The sequence below is a fragment of the Suillus discolor genome (genome assembly GCF_016758755.1).
Source record: "Suillus discolor strain FC423 chromosome Unknown F5147scaffold_69, whole genome shotgun sequence".
Lineage (NCBI taxonomy): Eukaryota > Fungi > Basidiomycota > Agaricomycetes > Boletales > Suillaceae > Suillus > Suillus discolor.
The window spans coordinates 59,719-80,870 of NW_024541316.1; the positions used below are offsets into that span (position 1 = coordinate 59,719).

A 21,152-nucleotide genomic window follows, 5' to 3' on the forward strand; every position below is an offset into this window, starting at 1 on the left:
TCCTCTCCTTGGTGTTCATAATCTTCGAATTGTGAACATATATGAAGACGTCCTTCATTGGTGACATGCAATGTAACCAAATCCTACGTATTAATTCAGTTACTTGTCGGTACATATGATACTATATGGCAAGAACATACCAATGCATCTTCATTGTTATCTGGATCAGAACATGGTCTATTGCTCGTCTCGGAATCACTTGCATGCTCTGAGTTGGAGTCTTCGTCACTTTCAGAATCCGAGTCAGAATCAAACTTGTAACTGATGTAATTCAAGTCAAATTCAATCACCCCATGTATTATCAAAATATCTGATAATGACTTACTGTCTTTTGCTCAAATTCAACCCTGGAAATGCTCGCAGCAAATGATCTTTAAGAGCAAACCACTATAATGGCACATAATGGTGCGAGTATATTGCATTCCCCCATCCCATAAGATACGCAATGACTTGTGGTCCTGAATGTTCCATTTCGCGATTGATAGCATGCTGGCAGTGGAACAATAACAGACGGTTATGATTGACCACGTCGTCAAGATGATTTGAATGTTCCTGATGATACAACAGTGTACTCGCCATCAAAGCAGACACATTGTTGTTCTTGTTCTGTTTCTTGGTCGAGTAGTCTGTAAAATACCATGCAACATCCTTCGTATCACTACCATTGGTGAGGAGTTTGATATCATTGTTGCAATGGAGTGTTGTAGTTATTGCAGGACAAAAATTGTTGAGAAATGCATATGTTCGTTTCGGATTGCATCTGCCATGTTCGTCGATGATGTTGGTAGGTGTTAATAACCAAGGAGCACGTCTCTTGCAAACCAGTTGTCCATGCCGATCAAATCTCAAACAAGTTGCCCTGCTACAGGTATGAACTTGTTGAGACCTAACTACACGACGTTCAATTGCCTGGTTTTCCATACTCCAATTACTGGAATCTGGATCGGGGGGTCGTGAATATGGCAAATTGCTCTCCCTTGGCATTGTTCGGATGGTCTCTTCATCCAATCCGTCAAGGTGTGCACGAATGTTCTGCTGAATATACTCCTCAATTCATCTGCGAAAATCCCCGTTCTGCAAATGAACTTGCATGTCATGCATATTTGGCGTGTGTCGAAGCCAAACCATCATATGCACATGCAGTGTTCCTCTTCCTTGAGCTTCAATGACACCAAAGTAGCTGCTAACATGTCCAAGAATTCCCATCCCACTATGCACATAATGCAGTGACATATCTCCCTACTTATAGGACAGCCCATGTTGACAATGCTCCCTAAGACTCAGGCCAACCCACCATGGGCCCACATTACAATGTAAGTCTGACCTAAGGGATAGGCCCACATATGGGATTGTACCCCAGTATAGCGGGTGGGCCAGAGGCTAAAAATAACCGAGGCTCAAGGGTGGGCCTACTGTATATACATTATGGAATACAAAAATATATAGGATATTGGTATTATGATGCATGGGCTATGTCTGGTAGGTGCTATTTGATGGTGAGGGGTGGGCCCATATACACTTGCCGACAGTTTTGCATATTTTGGGATCACTGCAGGGGGGGCAGCTGTGGCACTGCCGAACATAATGCTCCAGGGTGATTGTCACCGGGGGTGATTGCCCCATGCTTCCATAGAATACCTCACTATGCATGCATGCCAGTGACATAGTATAAGGCCTGTGGCACTGCCAAACATAATACCACAGGGTATGGATTGTCACCGGCGGCGGCTGACCCATGCATGAATATGCGGCGAGGAATCACCTGGTGAGGTATGTTAAATGGTATTAAACAGCTGCTACTCTGCTTTGGCCAGACACCTTTTTGTTGTTGAATACCAGCTCTGCAAATTTACAAATATAAAGTTGCCGGCGACACCGTGCACTAATTGCGGCGGTGCTTGCGCCATGACCTTGTTGAACACCGGCTTGGCAAACCTGCGGCGCATGCATCTACAGGATGACCACTGGTCCCCTTCACATTTCGCTGATTTCATTACATATGGGGAATTAGGTCAAGACAATGCGCAGTATGCATGCCTCCTTACATCGATCCTCATGTTATCAATGTTGTTAGTCGATATGGCAGTCACTCTTCGTGTATTTTATGTAACCGGTTTGCCGCCAGGCATATATAATTACAATGCCTAGTATGTTATATGGAAGCCATGATTCATATTCCTCCTGACTGAACCTTGGCCACAACCCATATTGCTAGTGAACATGTCTCTCGCCAGTTCCTTGCACTGATCGGCGGACGGCCCAATGCTATTCCCCCACTCGAACTAGATTTTGTCATGCTCGTGGCATGCTCAAAACTGGCTAGTACCCTTGCCGATGCCTATCGGAACCCTGGTATGACTCTTTCGGCGGCGCCTTATGTGATCTTGAATCCCATCAATATTAGTTACTATCAACTTAGATGTAGCCAGGTATGCAGATGTTCTACAGATGATGGAAAAAGGCATCAACCCTGCTCGCAAAGATAGCCTTCTTTCCCGGTATCCACCTGACAGCCAGATCCATCTTGATCGGCCGACAGTTGTGTGTGACAAGTTCGGTATCATCATCCTCTGGTATCTTCCGGGCACAATTGATCTGGCGATACAAGTAAGCTGTCCGTAATTGCCAAATCTTTATATTGACTGTGTTAGAATGACATGGCGGCGGCTACTGCAATAATGTCAGTTCCACTGGCTAGAAGTGTGACAAGCAGCGCCGCCACGAATAATCAATGGAGGACCCATTCTTCAAACTTTTATCCAAGTCAATGTGGCGGTACTCCGGGGTGTATCAATCTGTCCCCAGCATGGTTTTTGCAAGGTCACCCGGTGAGTCACACCTCATAATTAGCGGCATCCATTTTCACTCTCATAGGCACCAAAATTTCATCCACATGTCTCAGCGACTCTTAAACTGTTTGACAGACAGTCTTTCTGTCAGGCAATGCAGAGACCGGCAGCGCTCATCGCTGCTGCATTGAGAGTCATGCACCCTAACCTCTATTGGTCATCATTGGCAACGAAGCTAGCCTTGGGTCTCTGGGCAGCTGACAAGAAATTGGACGAAATGGGAGATCGTCTCAGAGAGTGGGCATCCGTATTCACCGCACTCACTATCGTATGCAACTGGTGTTCGCCGATGCACCGTGATCCGCTGTCATGTCCCCAATGGTTTGACATCATGACCACCTTCGGCAATTATGGAGTAGCAAGGATGAAGATGCCAAATTTAGGCATTGAAAGTGTCTACCCGGCAGGTTCTATGATTGCTGGATCAGGATGAATTATTAGACATGGATTGGATATGGCAGACGGCGACTGAACAGCCTGGGTCTGGTACATGAGGGATGATGTTCACGAGTTTGCGGATATCCCGTGAGCGGACTATTCTAAGTACTGGTCACTAGTCACCGATGCTCAATAGAAATAGCGGTTGTATTTAAATCTGTACACCAGGCTGACTATATGGGTAGAGCTGGTCAGTGCAGGCACTGCCGGAATAAATGCACATGTGTCGCCGGGAGAGGACTAATATTATATGAGTCATCCTGTAGATGCCTGCACCGCAGATTTGCCGAGCCGGTGATCACCGAAAGGAAGGTCTCGGCGCAAGCACCGCCGCAATGAGTGCACATGGTGTGGCCGGTCACCCTGCATCATCTGCCACCGATAAACATCTACCCTGCAGACAACAGTTGAGCCCAACTATATATTTGCAGAGCCAATATTCAAAAAGAAAAGACGTCTGCGGAAGCCAAAGCAGAGTAGCAGCTGTTTTATCAAGCATGGTATTGTACAATCAAAGGGAGGTGGAAATTACAAGTATTAACTACATTTTTTCGCCAGACTCAGCCTCTGCCCAGTCAACTTCATGTAACAAGGATTCCACTGCAGGAAGAACCCATTCATGCACCTGTGCAAGGTGATGCAGGCTAATTAGATCTTTGAAGATCCTAGTTAGCCGGTCTCTGCTTTCACAGAATGCCATGAGCATCACCCTATTGCTCTCTAAGACTTCATCAGGCTTGGGATCCTGGACATCATCCCCCGGACCCAAGGCGCCGCCGACCATCATCTGTGCCAGATGATCAACTAACTGACATGTTAGCATGCGCCATGCTGTCTCAGGTATTAAAATACTTACATTCTTCTCCTCCAAGGCGATTCAGAATATCAATCGCCGCACATTCGGCATCACCGACCAAAGATTTCAGTGTGGGCCGTTCCAGATGCCCGCCAGTGAGGGGCAATGCACGAGGCATGGATGGTCCTGGTGCCGCATCTGCGATAGCAGGCAGCGAGGAAGCAACAGGAGGGGCAGGTTGCGGTACCCTAATGAGCTCTGGTTGCCACTCCCCAATCGGGGAGGGAGGCTCACATCCAAACTGGAATGCTGTAAAGGATGGTCAATACTGACTAGGCGGAGATTATGTCACTTACATCTATTGTTGATGTCATAACCTACATGCCTTGAGGTGTCTGCCTGGTCCGGCACCAGTTCAGAGCTTGTTGCCGGCGGGGTGGCATGAGGGAGATTGAAGCCAAAGTTGAATGGCTGGGAAGATGTGGTCGGCGGCAGCGTAGCCTTGGAAGGGACCGGAAGATTGAAACCCAGGTTGAACGGCTTGGGGGCTGGCTGCTGTGCGGGCTGAGGAAGGGTGAACCCCAGGTTGAATGGTTGCTGGGTGTGCAGCACCGGTGATGAAGGTGGTACGGCGCCAGGAATGCTCAAGTTCATGCCAAGGTTGAACCTCGGCGTGGGAGGTGTGGCAGATGGCGCTGCAGGCATGTCGAGATCCATGCCAAAGTTAAACCTCGGCGCCGGGGGTGGCTGTGTCGCAGGGAGAGACATTCCTAAATTGAAACCTGATTGGGAGTTAGGACGGTCCATCGCTGAAGTTGGAAAGATCAACTCACGAGTGCCACTGACATTGACTGGCGGCATTCCAGCTTCACTGCTGTAGGCAGATTCGTTGGTTTCCATTGGTGTTTCAAATCGGACTTTGCCTGGGTAAGGGCGATTGGAAGGATGGGACATGTGATGTTTGAGAATAATGGAGAATTGGATGGTTCTATTCAACTGATTATATATTAGATCTGGTTGTGGATTGCGGAAGTTGAAATTGTGGCAAAATTGTGGCAACGGAACAATGGATCGTCTTGCCGGCGAAACCCGGAACACGTGATTCTCAAACAATTCCTTGCCGCGTGTTCGGTGCTGAGAAGTGACTGACTTCAAATTTTCATTGCTTTGTATAGATACAGAATCAGTGCCCTCATCTCCCATCTTGCAGTTGTTTTCCACACCATGCCCAACGCTGAATTTTCCAACACTGCCATGGGCGATGCTGCAGAGCGGCTTATGAAAATTGTACAGAAGGCGGCAAAGTTGAGGGATGGTCATCCCGATCACCTGAAATTGGCTGTGGAAATTGGAGATCTGATGGTGAGTGTTCTTTTAATAGCAGGGCAGGGTGATGTGTTGACTGCAAGTAGTCCCCGGTATTCAAGACCCATGGTATGTCGGTGACAACCATCCCGCCGATCCTGCTTTTAGCAGCCATGGAGATGCTGGAGCACCTGGATGCAGTGCAGCAATCTTTTGCCAGTGCGCCTGTATGGGCTAGGATCCGAACTGATGATCCCCAAATCCAGCAACATCCATTGAAGGAGAAGGCCCACAGCATTACCGTTGCCAAGCCTACCACGGCGGCGAACACATCCGCTGCCATTTCCGGCGCACCAGTGCCGGCCAAGGTGAAGCCTAAGCCTAAGCCAAAGCCAATGCCAAAGACAAAAGTGGTGCATGAGTCGAAGGAGTCGAAGGGAAATGACCCAGGCCCTACCCGAGGGAATTCACCACCGGCATATACCTCCTCTCAGAAAGGTAAAGGGAAGGCAGTAGTTCCTCCAGGGAATGAGGAAGAAGCTGTTGAGGTCAATCGAGGTCGGCTAACTCAAGTTCAGAAGAGAAGGAAAGGGTCAAATACCAGTTTGCCGCCAATTCCAGGCGGCGCACCGCAACACCATCCTGCCGACTCGACTGCAATGCAGGTAAAGTACTTGCACTCATGAATTCATAGTGTATATTCATTTGTGCCTGATAGACCAAGACATCAAAACGGCCCAAAGTCACTCGAGAGTCAGTGTCGCCGAAGCACAATGCGCTGAAGGAAGATATCACAATGGTGAGTCCGTCAGCATATGATTAAAGATTTGCTAACATCCAGCAGGACACTGATTGTCCTGAGCTGGTTCCACCATGTGATGGTTGCATGAAATCATACGTGATTCATGTCATTCCTCAATCTCGTGTATTTATCTCATGTCACTAGGCACTTCATTTGTTGTGAAGGATATGGCACCACAGGCGCCAAACTTCGAGCTTGTGGCCGTTGCTCCCAACAAAAACTTAAATGTTCTCATGCCAAAGCCAACCTCAGTGAACAAGGCCGAACACGATCCCGCTCACGCTGCCGGCAGATGGCAGAAGGTAATTTTACAATCTTGATGTTACCATTTCGCTGACTTGCCTCAGATATGCTGGTGTCTGATGATGACACCGCCGCCGCTACTGCCACCACATTGCCGTCGCCGGCCACCTCTGTGCCGCCAATCACAACCCTGTCCCCAGAGGGTGAGGCACCACCACCTCTTTCACAATTGGTGTCCTCGATACAGCATCCTCAGATGGACATGGACAATTCTCACGATGGGCTCACGAAAGTGTTGGAGGGGATGACATTGGAGGTGATGCAAGACTTGGCAAATTTGAGTGCCAGGAATGTGACTCTTCAGGAGATTGCCGACACCCTCCGGACTAACATTGCTCAGCTTACGGCCGAGAATACCGCCGCCACAGAGCAGTTGAATGCACTGCAAGACAGGATCACCGCTCAGGATGCCGCCCTCCTTGAATTGCAAGGCCTTCGGGCAGAGGTAACGGAGTTACACAGTCAAGTCAAGACATTGCAAGAAGAATCAGCCACCAGAGATCAGCACCTTCAACGTGCTCAACACCAATTGGGGCAACAAGAACGTACCACCGCTGTCCTTCAGGATGCCTACAACGCCATCTGTCAATGTCTTACTGGTCCACCGAATTCATCATCCCCTTTCACCAACTCCTTGTATCTTGCCAACCCGATGTATGGCAGCAGTCAAAGCATGGTGCCTGTCAGCATGGGTCAGATGCAGGCCATGGAAGGCTTGTATTTCAACCTGCCATCATCGGTTGGCAACATCTCCAGTGGCTCCATGTTGGGTGGTCCATCTGCCGGCCCATCTGTTAGCACCATCGCCAGCAGCACTCGCACCCACGGCGACACCAAGGGTGGGGCGCCGTCAGGTGTGGGCAATGAACCTGGCAATAGATAGATATGGGTGGATGGAGTCAGGTGTAGGAACCGGGCAATAGTTAGATGTCAGGTTTGGCTATACCAGTTTTCATGTACAATAGCAATGAGTTTGTTTGTGGTTGCTCCGCCAATTGGACATGGATCTATCCTGCCATACATGAATGGTAGGCGGCGCCATCTTGCTATGTAACTCCAGCACACTGGTGATATGATAGAATTATCATATACAGCAGCAGTGGACAGTTGTCATACACTACAGTGATTACTGATGACCAGGATCATTTCCTGCCCCTTCTTGGCTTTGGAGCTTCAACTATAGCTGCCTTGCTCCGGGTTCTCTTGGCCGGTGTGTCACTGATCGGCGCAGCGGCACGCCGCTTCCCTGAACGTGTGGTCGGTACAAATGATGTTAATTCCTTTGCAGCCTTTGTGGCCTTTGCAGCCCTTGAAGCAGGCGGCTTATCTACAGTAACACGGGCCTTTGTATGCCTTGCTCCTGCTGAGTTGGTGGAGGAATGTAATATCTGACCGGTAACAGGGCAGCGGCACATCAGCATTCCATCACAGATTTTGGCAAGCACATACCAATCCCGGCGGTGTTTGTTCCCTGGCATTGTTGGACATTGATGCTTCCTCTCCATTATCAAAGAAAGACTGACGGTCCTCCCTTTCATCCAAGCTTTCCTCACTAGGGACATCATGGGCCTTGTTGCAGTGGCAGCTCGCCTGGCGGATGACTTTCTGATAAGACTTGGCCGCCGGCTCCATATCGCCGTCAGTGTCTCTCCAAGCTTTGAAACAGAAGGTGGGATGGAGCTTCTTGTTCTGCCGATCATACCAGAAATCCAACAGAGCAGTAGCACTGGCTTTGTTTATCTTAGATGGCTCCACCACCTGTACGTCCACCGGCCAGTAAGTGCCATCGAAGAAATCTGATTGATTCTTAATCAAGTTGCCCCAGGGCAGCGCCGCCTTGACTTTGTCGGTTCCCATGCACATCCCTGTGAAACCTTCAGACCGGTCAATGCTGTGAATGAGACATCCACCAACTGTAATGCCTGGTCAAGAACAACCGAATGACATGCTGCTGTTCGCCGTGCCTTCAAACCCATGGTATCTGGGAGCATAGGCAACCCATCATCATCTTCCTCCAGGTCAAGGAGCTTTCTAGGCATTCGTTTCTTGGAGGTGACTGACCTGTGGAACATCATCATCCTGGACATCTAATCATTGCTAATTGTTAGGACAACAATCAGGACCGGAAGCAGGGCATCTCACCGAATTGTTCTGCAGCATATTGCCGCCATTCCGGCATGAATATCTCATCCCAATTTCTTGTCTTCATGAAGCTTTCTGCTCCCCCAAATTGATCATTATGGTCATGTCTGATCAGATATTAGACCTCTGATCAACAAGAGCCGATGATAACACTCACGCTCCTAACATCAGTTTGCCTCTGCTGTCCCGCCATGCCGACATCACAAAGACCCTCATCCCCGCCTGTTTGAACATTTCAGTGGCGAAATGCTCTATGATATCAGCACCTTTTGTTTCAGCAACATTGGCCTGGACTTCAGCTGGAGCAGCTTTGTTGTTCCACTTATCTGCAAGAACATTTGCCTCTCCCTTCTCTTCAGCTGAAAGACCGGCGAGGACAGTCTTGGTAGCCTCTGGCCACTTGACAATCATAGCCTCACTCCCAGGCATCTCTCCAGTCTCCTCTCAAATATGAGCCTTGTTCTGCTCAATTAACACATGGTGAGCTGTCCATTTCTTGCCATATTTGATGAGAGGCTTTGGGGCTTTCCTACGGCATTGGTTGTACAACCACTCCTTGTAAGTCTGTTGTAATAAATAAATAGCCAGCAAACAGATATATCATACATTGGTTCATACCTTTTTTCGAGCTTTCAATAAGGCTTTGTCCCAAGTGGGAGCTTGAAGGCAAGCTTCCTTGTGTACAGCCTTCAAAATGCGGTGCCGCTCTTTACCTTTGACAGACCTCCAGTCCTCTAGGTGGGCCTGGAGGACTGCAATTTCTGCCTTGATCAGGGAAAGCTTGGTCTGCTGGGGCATGATGGCAGGGGATGCACTCCTGGCCATGTTACTATACAGTTGATGAAATGGATGGTCGGAGAGTTGAAAATTATCAGTTCCAGATTCCTACTCGGTCGCTCTTTTGGTGCCTTTCCGGAATGTTCATATTATGTACATCTAGCTACATGATCCACCTGCATACAGACCTGTATTGCTTCTCCTTGTGCAACACTGGCTGCTTGTTCTACAAGTACATATGACTGAGATATAGGCCTGACATAATCCTATTGAAACTGAGGAGTTTGAGGGCTAATCAAAGCAGGATGAATGATATTTCATGGTTCATATTTCCAGATATAGCTATTGACTCGGAATCATGATCGACATGAATGATGATGTCAGTTTAATATGTATTGCCTGCTCTATATATGCACAGATGGCCACATGCTATGCATGCATAACTGACTCTGATATCATATCAATGTGAGATGCTGCTCCTGAGGAACAAACTCATCAAATGACCAGTTAAAGTCTGCAATAATACCTATGCCAAAACATGTTACATACATGACTTCGGTGTATATCCCAATCCAGTAGTGAACAAATTCCTAGCTTCAATCACTCATCATCGGGGTCAAAGGATGGGAGGATCTAAAGTCTAGGAGTGGACACCCACCAGCAATATTTCTGTTGTGGAATGGAAGAAAACATTCCAGAGCAGGAAAGTAACAGGGAAATGGATAGAGAGACCCAAGATCCGGAAAATAAGATCAGTCACAGCCACCCCTACCAAATCGCCGATGAAGCAACCATCCCAGGATATGCTATATCATGGAGGAGAAGATTACTTCAGAGACCTGGACCAGCAGAATGTCATGCCACTGCAGCTACCCAAGTCCCTGGTGAGCACTTCCAGCAATATCTGATGTCCCATCCATCGTTCAGCTTGTTTCAAGAGTCAGAATGACTATCTTTGGCAATGGGTTCCAAGGACCAAAGAGTATCTCAATATACTGCTCCAACGGGAAGCTCCTGCCAGCCGGTCATGCATAATTTGTGGAACTGATGGTGTATACAAGTGTCACGGCTGCTTCGGTGAGCCCTTCTTTTGCACAAATTGCTGCAGGAAGGAGCATGTGAGGCTTCCCTTCCATTGAATCAGCCAATGGACAGGTGGATTCTTTGAGGAGAGCTGCCTGGTTAAGACTGGCTTGGTGATCTCACTGGGGCACAACGGAAATTCTTGCCCATGCCAGGACTACGAGTTTGATGATATAGACAACCTGTTTGCCAACACCGACACCGACACCGAGGATGCCAATGACATACCGGGGCCAACTGCCGATGCCGCTGAGCAAGATGAACAACCGACCGGCAAGCGAACTTGGATCCCCAATGATCTACCCACTGGGGTGCCGTTCATCAAAAATAGCAAGCAAATAACAACCATAGTTGACAAGTCTGGAGTACACACCCACAAAATCAAGTATTGCAGGTGCGCCGATGCGCCGACTGCTGATATTCAGCTCTGCCAGATGGGTTTGTTTCCGGCGTCCTTCGCCCAACCCAAGACTGCCTTCACATTTCAGGTCCTTGACGACTTTTTGCTGGACAACTTGGAGTGTGGGACATCAGCAATGAATTATTATAATAAGCTCAGGAGGATGACCACATCTGTCTTTCCTCATCTTGTGCCGGTGAGCCCATTCTTTGTGAGGCGGCGGCATGTTAATTTATCGGCAGGACCGTTACCGCGAGCTAATGAGGGTGGCTAGGCAGTGGTGGCAGCTCCAGCTGTTAAAATGGAACGGCTTCGGCCATGAGTCCAAAGATAGGAAACCTGGAGATCTTGCTCTCCTCTGTCCAGCATGTCCCCAGCCAGGCATCAATGTGACATTGCCCCCTGAAGATGAGCAAGAGGAAACCAACTCTGAATCTGAACTGCCAAAGCCCAGTTGGCTGTATTCCAGATCCCTGGTCATGGATGGCAACTTCAAAGTGGAGCACCTGTATGCGGCGAATCCTATGGATAAAGTCTCCCTGATGGATGGTCGTGCCTTTATGGTCGGCGATGGCGCCTACAAGGCACATCTTGCACAGGCAAATGATGCTGTTCAGTGGTCCGAATGCAACAATCATTGTGCTGTAAATCAAGCAAATGCAACCCGGCATAGGCTAGAAGCAACCGGCATTGGCGGGTGTGCCTGTGCAAGGCATGGTTGCTTCGTTCCACATGCGATGGTCGATTTTCAGAAGGGAGAAAGGTATGCACATTTACCTCACCATTGAGACACTCCCCAACAAAGACCAGGCAGATGAACATGGACTATGCTTTGTGCGAGGCATTGAAACACAACACCGGCAGCATTCGGCGTGCACTGACATTCTATGATATAAACTGCCAGTATCACAAATATCTCAGGGATCGGGTATCAGACAGCTCTTTCTTAGAGCTTGACCAGGCACTGGAGATCGTGCCGGGAATAGGTCTCTGGCATGTGCATGGCCACCAAGACAGCTGCTATGTACGATATGCCTCCAATTTCATCACCGGTGCCGCACAAATTGACGGCGAGATCATGGAGACATTGTGGGCACCGTTAAATATCATCTCTCCTTCGGCGAGGGGAATGGGGACACCGCACCGGAAGGAGTGCTTGGACTATCAAATGAACGACTGCAATTTCATGAAGATGATCAGGATGAGTGGGTGTCTTATATCTGACATAATCATAATGCACTCACCAACACACTGCTGCAGGCAAGGCCCTTTGCTGAAAATTCAGGCAAGCTGTGAAAGGAGTCGCTGAGAGCACCGCCGCGTTCCAGAAGCTAAATACAAGCGCCAATGCGGCAAAAGTGATAGAGTGGGAAGAACAGGAAAGAGTTGCACAGCAATGCCGCACCGTTGATTCAAAGGCCATGGACATATATGAGGTCCAACTCCGCAGAGGTATATGCCAATATTTGAATGTAAATATAAAGACTGACTGTCACCTAGCGCCGACACGAAAGGAACAGGAACTGCAGTTGTTGGAGGCCAATGGTCGGTGTCCTGGTCCGGCGCGCCAGCGAGGAGCGGCGACATGGTTGGCAGAGGGCCTGTCAATTGAGGAGGTACAGCTGACACTCCTAATAGATCTCAGGAGATTGGGGCGGCATCCAACTGAAAGCCAGCGGTTGGATATTGCTCGCCGAAGAGAGAGACTCCAGGGAGACATCGATCGGTGGTTGGCACAGGGACTCAGGTTCATCGGCGACAGGATAGGAGACGGCGACATCGAGGTGATGGAGAACGAGCTGCTCATGCTTGATGAAGACCAAATTGATGAGACGGCAGATGAATTCAGACTATTCGAGCCTGAAAAGATGGTCTTGCCTATGCCATCCATCCTTGGCCCAAAAAGGTGCGCCGAACTTGGTGCCGCAGAGCTGATTCAACACGAACTGGCACTTCGGGAGGGACAGGCCAATGATGCCCTGCACAATATCAGAGTGCACTTGGCAGACAAGGCCGTCATTTTCAGGACCACCGTCAGAACAGCAAAGTCTCAAGCCATGTCTACCAGAGCATGGGCTCAAGTTCATTCAGTGGACCGGGCGGTGAGTATCAATGCAAGCATTTACTCAAAGTGCCGCACACAGTTGGCTAACCTCGGCGCCAACGATGAATTGCTGGAGAGATATCGCCCGCTGGTCAAGGAGCATCTCAAGGTTAGCACGGCCGTAGCTGATCCAAATGCAAGAGGACAGAGAAACAACACATTGGCCTGGTTCTGGTCAATGGATGTGGAGGGGGATTCTCATAACAGTGATTGGCTCAATGAATGTGAGTTAATTATGCTGATTGGATGCGCGGCGCCGACATTATAAACAGTTTACCGTGTGCACTGGCTTCGTGCCAAGGCATTAAAAGACCAGTGGGAAGAAGAGCACCTTCTAGTGCAGCATGAGATGAATTGGACATGCGATTTCTTTATGCATAAAGCAGAGGAGTGGATACGGTTGGGCAACCTCGCCAAGAACAAGGTTGGACACCTTGCCTATGCGGCGCGGCAGTGCAAAATGTATCAATGTTTATGTCAGGATGCCAGTTACCACCACACTCCTGCCACCGCCGCACTCCTGTCACTGCTGCACTCTTGCCACCGCCGCACCATAGGTCTGCCGCCGGCCTGCATTGTTAAAATCCATTGTGAAGAGGTTGTATTTCACTTGAATGGTCATTGGGGGCACTTAGTAGTCCCATTACAACTACATACTAACTATGCATGGCTTACCCTCCCTCCTTCTTCAAGTACTTCACCAGCCGCTCTGTTGCGGTGATGGCGGCACTGTAGAGACTCATGCCTCTCCTTGTGCAATATTGCAGTTTTCACCAAGGAGTATACAGCACGAACTTGTAGCATCACTCTGTATGCTATCCACAGCTATTCCTACATGAGGCGCAGCTTTCCTGCACAATGCGCAACTCGCGCGCGTGCCTTTCCCGCGCTTCACGATGTATATGCGCCCGCGCTTGAGCGCCCTATAGCGCCAGCCATCCGGAAGCATCCATCCACTGTCCGCCAAGTTCCCTAGTGCATATATTTCCATTTCTCACATTTGCATATCATTCCATCTTTATTTTTATCATGGACCCTTACTTACATATATCTTTACATACCTTACTCGGTAGCGCTTTGGCTCCGCATGACAGCGCTTAGGCGCCATACTTAAGCGCCAGCAGTACATACTATTACTCACTTACTCACCCACCAAGAACGACAGAGGACTGAACCAGAACAATACCCATTTACTACCCAGCAGAGCATAGTTGAAATCTATTCCTTGGCACCTCGCATATAACATCTCTCAGCTTGCATCTCTCACCTCTTGTCTAGTGTCTAATTATCACTTAAGCAAACTCACTCTTACTCTCTCTTGTTTCCGCATACACGCGTGTGCATTCCCGTGCCTCGCGTGCACCTGCGCTTTCCCGCGCTTCGCATTCGCCAACCAGTAGCGCCTTCGGCACCTACTACTAGATCCTTGCTGCACTCACTTCCCCTTTAGGGTCAAATGCACTTGTCGTCTCAAGTATAGCAGACTAGGCAACGCGCGACCTTACAACATTTATAGATACAGTCAGGAGCTTTGTTCGTGCCTCGCTGTATCGTTGAACCTTCAGCACGCACATCTTGACCCAATGCAGTCTCCATCCTCAACAATGATGCCGCAACTAGCCACGCCTCAACAACCTTATTCTCCAACAGTGTAATAATTTGGTCCCCTTCTTGCTTGGTGCCGGCGTGGATATTAGCCAACTGCTGTGCGACCAGTGTTGACCTTGAGTCTACCAATGTCGCCGGTGTCACAAGTAAGCAGCCCTCTGGCTGCATTGAAATGTCAGATTATGTGATGATGAGGAGAAACAAAACTCACCAATTGTTCAAAGTGGGAATTGGCCATTGCTTTGATGTCACCAAAGTTGGGGAGGGTGGTGGTGAAAGTCTTGTAGTCCACGGTATCAAAGGCTTCGTTCCACCATGCCATTGGATATGTTTTGACGATGCGGCCTGTTACCCATGTGCCGGAATGCACTGCCAGCAGCTTCATGAATGCATCATAGAACTCCTGGTAGTTCAGGAGCTCCGTCTGGCTCATGCCGAGCATGCCGACAAAGAACCGAAGGTTTCTGGAGAGCGGCGGGCTGATGCCCATGCCTTCACAATAGTTGACCCAAGGTGAAATAAACACCTGTGTGGTCAGTGATTAGTTCAATATTATGTCAGTGTCCGGAGAAAGAACATACATCTCCTTCCCACATCAGATACCTAGTCATGATGTATCGGACTTTCGACGAAGTGACAAGGTTGCTTGTGTCAAGCGTCATCCATATGGCCAGCAATTGGGATGCGGCGAACTCAAAGATACTTGCCATGTCGGCAAGACCCAAGGCCCTTTGGATGGAAGGGTAATTGTTTTCAGTGGATGCAGGGTGTGACATGATTAATATGATGATAGATGCACGGTGATCACAAGTTCCATTTAAGTCCAATGCAATCGGAGTTTGAACATGTGTGGTCTCATTGGTCTGAACAAGGAAACAAGGACGTACAATAGTGCTCATTGGCTGTTTCACATGCTCCATTCATCCATTGCATAATGTACATCATGCTACCGTATGAGCATACAATGAAAAGTAGTTGAAATATTTCAATGATATTGCGAGGTCGCAGGACCAGAGTGCAGTGCAATCAATGTTGGCGCCGGATGTCATGGTCTTCGGTATCGGCGCTGGATGGCATGTTGGCTTCAGTGTTGGCAGTAAATGTCACAATGTCTTCAGTATTAACGGTAAATGTCGCGGTGCCTTCAGTATCGGCGGGGAATGTGAATTTTACATGTTGATCGCCGCATTTGCAGATGCGGGAGGCATGACACAAGCTAAGGAGATCCCAATGACATATGCTTTGGCATTGATGCGTCAGCGTCAACATGCCGGCAGCAATAATTCAAGACATGCTCATGGACCACTCACACATCTCGGTGGCTCATTGACATGTAGTGGACCAGTACTGAATCTAGACAAACAAAGGCAGCTATTATCTCACTGAAATCTCTAGTGGAGGGACCCACAGCGGTCTGTTGAACAATGTGATGAATAAGGAAATCTCGATGACATAATCAGCAACCACAGGTCCACATTTCCACGTCACACTTGTACTTAATTCAATCACTTCATCGCCGGTCATCATACACTTCACTTATTCCCAATCCCATATTTACAATGCCTTCTGACGCCGTTACTGCTACTGCCAATGCCGCCTTCTGCCAGGCAGGCGACAAGGTTGAGCACCTGCTCGGCCAAGCACTGCAGTTGGATGCTGCTGACCCCAAGCACATCCCCATTGCGGTGGAGATGGCAAAGGCTCTGGTATGTCTTTCTCTTCTCATATTCACATTGCATTTCCGATTGATTTGCTGACATGACTATAGACTCATGTATTCTCGGTCTACGCCCTGCAGACCACATCTGTGCCACCCATGGTCCTCTCTGCAGCGGCAGAGTTACATCAACACCTGGACTCCTCCTTCTGCAAGGTGGTGAGCACCCCGGTCTGGACCAACATCCGTCCAGAAGATCTCCGCTCCAAGAACAGCCTGCTCTACCCACTCACTGTTGGGTATGGGCAACCGGCACCTCCTGCCACACCTGCTGCTGGCCCTTCTGCCAAGGCCAAAGGTAAGCAGAAAGCAGTCCCAGAAGGGGAATCTGAAGATGACTGTGGCCACCAACTGGAGCGTGGCAAGCATCCACGACGCGTCATGAGCACAAGGAGCCTGAGTGCCGCTCCAAAGCCTAAGCGCCAATGTGCCAAATCCAAGGCCATCATCACCAGCGATGATGACATGGAATTGGACGATGCGGCGGCGGCACCTGAGCCAGCACCAGCACCAGTAAAGGTGAGTTTTTTGTTTCTTTTGTTGAGCTTTTCTGACCTCATACCAGCCTATCAAAGGTGTCCTCAAGAGGACAAGAGAATCTGTTCCCAACCCTGTCTCTGGGACAGACCCCAGCTATGTGGAGATAGATGAGCTGGATGAGAAGCAAATGATTGTTGGTCCGGCACCAAAGATGAGGGTGGCATATGTTGAGATCCCGGTGAGTTTTATTTTTCTCATTATCATTATCATCGCCATCTAATTTTGTACAGCCTGTTCCAAAGGGTAGTGGCAAGGCTGCCAATCCAGCCAGTGGACTTCAAGAGGATGACTATGCCAACTCCACCTCGCCGGTCTGGTCACCCGGCTGTGGTGGCTGTGTGCAGCGGCAGCTGATTTGCCGCCAAGGCTACAACACCAGCCATGACCCACTTGCAGTGTGCGCGCGCTGCCACTGCACTAAACACAAGTGCGGCGGCAAAGGATCTGCCATTCCCACAACAAGCAGGAGACCTGCTGCTAATCACACTAGGTCTAAGTCATGCCGCAGGGCATCCACAGTGAATGTCACCGCCGTCACAGATGGTAGGTTCTTTTTTATATAGTTGAATCATACCATACTTACTTTTGGATGAAGCTGCTTCCTCAGGCAATGTCGCCGCCACCGCCGTTACCATCCCTGCCACCACCGCCGCTCCTGCCACTGCGCATGTTCCTGCGCCAGACAACCAGACAGTTCTGGCGCTCAAGGAGGATCTGGCAGTGCTGCAAACAATGGTGGCCTCTTTGGTGGACAGGGTGAGTACCGCCGAGCAGCTGCTCCAGGAGGCCAACCGGCGCCTTGCTGAGCAGGAGGCCAATGCCAAGCTGCTGGCCGACCAGGTGGCTGCACTGCAGCAGGAGTTGAATTCCGATGCTGAGTCCCCAGCAGCAGAGATTCTTCCTGTTGTCATGAGGACAGATGCTGCAGAGACGCTGGCCGCTGCCGCCCCGCCGGAGGATGAGTCGCCCTTTAATAGTGGAGACTCAGAAGGTGAGGCGCTGCTGCAAGATTCCGGCGCTGTTGTGGAACAGGATTTTGAAGACTCGGCTTTAATTGCATCTACCGCACATGAATGATAGTTGGTAGCATCATGGACCCATTACTGTACTTGTAGCTATGGAACCATTTGTACTTGTAGATATTGAACAATTTGTACTTGTAGCTATTGATGCAGCGGCATTCAGAACATTGCTGCATGTTCTGCTGCCAGTGATAATCAAATGCACCGCAAAAATGCCGGCATATCCGCTGTTGAACATCACCGCAGAATGGTATACAACCTCACTGGGTCGTAACATTGCTGCATCACTGCAACACCCAGTGCAATAATTGGTGTTCGTTGCTACCATGAATTTTCCTGATAATCAATTGTGCCGCACAAATGGCAGCATATCCGCTAATGAACATCACCGCAGCAGAATAGTATATACCAACCTCACTGGGTCATAATATTGCCGCCCTACTGCAACACTCACCCATGGTAATCTGCTAAAATGCTGTGCCGGCATTGTGCTTCCACATTGTGTGATGGGTGTGTTGTAAGTTCATAGTAGCAGAGGGGCTACTATATGCACACCAGGAGGTGCATTATTGCGCCATTGTGATTCGCCATCCTCGGCATTCAGACTACAATAATAACTTCGGGTTTAGAGGGCACATGGTGTTTGGCCTGTTGGCAGCATAATTGAATATACTGTCATGCTGCAAAGCTGCGCCGCCGGAACCGGCATTACATTTGCCGAAGCATATGCTATATGAACCCGATCATCGGTGCCATGGATGGTCGGTGATGAATTCTCCCCATAGAATACCATGGAGGGATTATCTCAGGCAAGCATACTCTGTATCATCCCAGGATACACTGGCCAATGCCAATGTACTACAACTGGTAAGCATTCCCGATATCCATTTGCCAACCCTATTTTCTCGGGATACAGCTGCCGATGCTGATAAACAGTCGCTGGTACTCATTCCTGATGTCCACCTGTCTAACCCTCATCTTAGTAGATACTTGCTGGTGAAGAATGTATCATCACCGACAAGTATTCCCAATGTTCAGTCCCTGACCCAATTTCCGGCATCCACTCCCTGATCCAACCATGGGCCCACCCGATATTGGTGAGACATTACTTCTCCATTGCACTGTGGGCCTACCCTTCAATATACTCAACTATTAATCCTTACACCCATGGGCCCACTCCTGAACATAGAGGCTAGTCTAGTATGGGCCCAGCCCTAACAGGTGGGTACAACACATCCACAGGCCCACCCCTGACCCTGGGTTGACATTCTAATGTGGGCCCATGGTGGGTTGGCCCGACACTTAGGGAGCATTGTCAAGGCAGGCTGCCCTACACTATAGGGTGAAGTCACTGAAGGGGCTCAGCTGAGCTTAGACACAATAGAGTAGCCTTATATAAAGTCGCAGATTAAAGTAGATGTTCCTTACTTTAACCCTACTTGGTTTTCCCTGAACTCCTTGTCCTGCTAAAGCTACCTGCTCGACATCGACTCGTACCTTTGGAGACGCCTCTCTCTGTCTGTAAACCTTGCTATTATCTCGGCGTAACCCCTTGTTCCTACACGAGCTACGTTCGAGTACGCAACCTTTGCTTGTCTGTAAAGGCCAACGACTCTCAGCACTTGGTACTACTGTCGTGGTTGTCGCTGTTAGAACTATCCAGGTCGCACACGACCTTGTGTCGTAACACCTCCTTGAGCTTGTTCTTAATAGCAGACCTCTTAGAAAGCCTCAAATAATGCATATAGCAGCACACCTCGTGCATTATTACATGGATATCAGTGTAGTGACTCGCCTCGAGTCTTATTACATTTCAAATAGCTTATCTCACTACTGTTCTTGCCTACACAATTCCAGACTTTCATGCTGTAGTATATAATCTCACTCACCAGCTGATCTGTACTTCACTTCCTTTCCCTTGCTATGAGTCATAGTTAGTAGACCCACTTTCAGATAAGTTGTACTTCACGCAATTGATCCTTTTGTTTGGCTTGACCGCTGCCATTTTGCATCTCACTATCTCTGAGTCTTTCAATATGCTTTGCATAGTTGTACTTTTGTACTCTCACTAGTCTTATACTTCGACATACCCATTATACTGACTCTCAGAAATCTCACTGTTTAGTCGCAAGCTCTTCAGAGCCTCTGTGCATCATCAGACCTTCATTTCTTGACTTTGGACCACCTTCGCTTGCATTAGACAAGTACTTTGGTACTTTGGATGCACTTTTAGATGTGGTCAAAGTCGGGAAGGTAAAAACTTACCTGTCTAGTAGGTGTATATAAGCTAAGAGGTTCATAGTCCCACACTGGCGAAGAGCTTGCAGAGACATTTGCAAAGATGCTAGAAGAATTTGGCATATCAGAAAAGATATGATTCACAAAAACAAAACACACTTATATGCAAATGAATCCATAGGACACAGATGCTGAGTATTACATGTGATAATGCGTCCAACAATGACACAATAATTTGCAAATTGAGTGATAAAGTGCTCAGGTTCAGTGGAGCAGTGATGCACACCAGGTGCTTCCTCCACATGGTAAACCTGGTGGTGAAATTGTTGATTAATGAGTTCAATGTGAAGAAACATGGAGCTGACCAAGTGGATAGTACTGAGATGGAGCTGGAAGAATTCAGTGTGGAGGTGGAAGAGGATCCAGAGATGATAGATGAGGCAGGAATGATAGACGGGGTATACAATGAAGACAGATTTGTTGAAAAGGCTGAGTTGTTGGATGAGGGTGAGCATGTTATATCACACTGAACAAATAGATTCAACCATTGAAGTTAGCACTTGTCAAGGTAAGTGCATGCAAGAAAATAGAACTCGCCATTGAATTCAACTTATTCCCCAGGTGCAGAAGCTCGCATGAAAAAAAAAATGAATGTCTGAGATACTGTCTGTGAGCAAATACTGAAGTCATGGTTGTATAGAAAAAATGTGGTGTTCAACAGGTTTTGAACTTGTTGCACTACAATAGAAACAGATTTTGACTCTGTTATCACAGCCACATGGCTAAACACAACTTTGATCATCTTGCAAGCAAACCAACTATGAGCAAATTTCAAGGTGTGTTTTGATAGAAAATGAATTTTATCATTGGCAGGTTTCAAATCTGCACATTCCAAGAGAAACAGATTTTGACTCTGATGATCACTTGACAATTTCTTCTTTAGCAGGTTTTGAACCCACACAGACAGATTTAGATTCTGTTGTATCGACTGGTTGACTAAGAGCAGTTAAAATGAATTGATTCAAAAG

At 48.4% G+C, this 21,152-nt stretch overlaps 9 protein-coding genes across 9 annotated transcripts; 5 read left to right on the forward strand and 4 right to left on the reverse strand.

Annotated features, from left to right (window-relative positions):
• Positions 1 to 387: 387 nt before the first annotated feature.
• F5147DRAFT_583956 (uncharacterized protein) lies at positions 388 to 921 on the reverse strand (the record flags this gene model as incomplete). The annotated part of the gene is made up of 1 exon (XM_041431761.1): positions 388 to 921. One exon carries the CDS (start codon positions 919 to 921, stop codon positions 388 to 390), a length of 534 nt encoding a protein of 177 aa, XP_041288221.1.
• Positions 922 to 2,451: 1,530 nt separating this feature from the next.
• F5147DRAFT_584003 (uncharacterized protein) lies at positions 2,452 to 3,282 on the forward strand (the record flags this gene model as incomplete). The annotated part of the gene is made up of 3 exons (XM_041431765.1): positions 2,452 to 2,607; positions 2,652 to 2,832; positions 2,903 to 3,282. The coding sequence occupies 3 exons, from the start codon at positions 2,452 to 2,454 to the stop codon at positions 3,280 to 3,282; spliced, it is 717 nt and encodes a 238-aa protein (XP_041288222.1).
• A 546-nt stretch (positions 3,283 to 3,828) lies between these two features.
• Positions 3,829 to 5,037, reverse strand: F5147DRAFT_778293 (uncharacterized protein; the record flags this gene model as incomplete). The annotated part of the gene is made up of 3 exons (XM_041442106.1): positions 3,829 to 4,091; positions 4,144 to 4,392; positions 4,440 to 5,037. 3 exons carry the CDS (start codon positions 5,035 to 5,037, stop codon positions 3,829 to 3,831), a joined length of 1,110 nt encoding a protein of 369 aa, XP_041288223.1.
• A 270-nt stretch (positions 5,038 to 5,307) lies between these two features.
• On the forward strand, positions 5,308 to 7,376 carry F5147DRAFT_778294 (uncharacterized protein; the record flags this gene model as incomplete). Its single annotated transcript, XM_041442107.1, has 7 exons — positions 5,308 to 5,445; positions 5,496 to 6,053; positions 6,107 to 6,187; positions 6,233 to 6,263; positions 6,335 to 6,441; positions 6,483 to 6,492; positions 6,538 to 7,376. The coding sequence occupies 7 exons, from the start codon at positions 5,308 to 5,310 to the stop codon at positions 7,374 to 7,376; spliced, it is 1,764 nt and encodes a 587-aa protein (XP_041288224.1).
• A 259-nt stretch (positions 7,377 to 7,635) lies between these two features.
• On the reverse strand, positions 7,636 to 9,460 carry F5147DRAFT_778295 (uncharacterized protein; the record flags this gene model as incomplete). Its single annotated transcript, XM_041442108.1, has 8 exons — positions 7,636 to 7,881; positions 7,943 to 8,406; positions 8,466 to 8,520; positions 8,555 to 8,580; positions 8,636 to 8,742; positions 8,793 to 9,073; positions 9,113 to 9,199; positions 9,254 to 9,460. The coding sequence occupies 8 exons, from the start codon at positions 9,458 to 9,460 to the stop codon at positions 7,636 to 7,638; spliced, it is 1,473 nt and encodes a 490-aa protein (XP_041288225.1).
• A 1,364-nt stretch (positions 9,461 to 10,824) lies between these two features.
• On the forward strand, positions 10,825 to 13,720 carry F5147DRAFT_583969 (uncharacterized protein; the record flags this gene model as incomplete). Its single annotated transcript, XM_041431762.1, has 6 exons — positions 10,825 to 11,091; positions 11,138 to 11,658; positions 11,706 to 12,104; positions 12,181 to 12,347; positions 12,396 to 13,223; positions 13,272 to 13,720. Coding segments are annotated over 6 exons (2,631 nt in total), but the record flags the coding sequence as incomplete, so codon positions are not given.
• Positions 13,721 to 14,061: 341 nt separating this feature from the next.
• On the reverse strand, positions 14,062 to 15,383 carry F5147DRAFT_656579 (uncharacterized protein; the record flags this gene model as incomplete). The annotated part of the gene is made up of 7 exons (XM_041434132.1): positions 14,062 to 14,108; positions 14,149 to 14,223; positions 14,306 to 14,411; positions 14,439 to 14,483; positions 14,572 to 14,769; positions 14,819 to 15,133; positions 15,189 to 15,383. The coding sequence occupies 7 exons, from the start codon at positions 15,381 to 15,383 to the stop codon at positions 14,062 to 14,064; spliced, it is 981 nt and encodes a 326-aa protein (XP_041288227.1).
• Positions 15,384 to 16,166: 783 nt separating this feature from the next.
• On the forward strand, positions 16,167 to 17,941 carry F5147DRAFT_778298 (uncharacterized protein; the record flags this gene model as incomplete). Its single annotated transcript, XM_041442109.1, has 5 exons — positions 16,167 to 16,313; positions 16,376 to 16,843; positions 16,890 to 17,042; positions 17,095 to 17,407; positions 17,460 to 17,941. The coding sequence occupies 5 exons, from the start codon at positions 16,167 to 16,169 to the stop codon at positions 17,939 to 17,941; spliced, it is 1,563 nt and encodes a 520-aa protein (XP_041288228.1).
• A 2,371-nt stretch (positions 17,942 to 20,312) lies between these two features.
• On the forward strand, positions 20,313 to 20,468 carry F5147DRAFT_559284 (uncharacterized protein; the record flags this gene model as incomplete). Its single annotated transcript, XM_041430559.1, has 1 exon — positions 20,313 to 20,468. A coding segment is annotated over one exon (156 nt), but the record flags the coding sequence as incomplete, so codon positions are not given.
• Between the last annotated feature and the right edge of the window lie 684 nt (positions 20,469 to 21,152).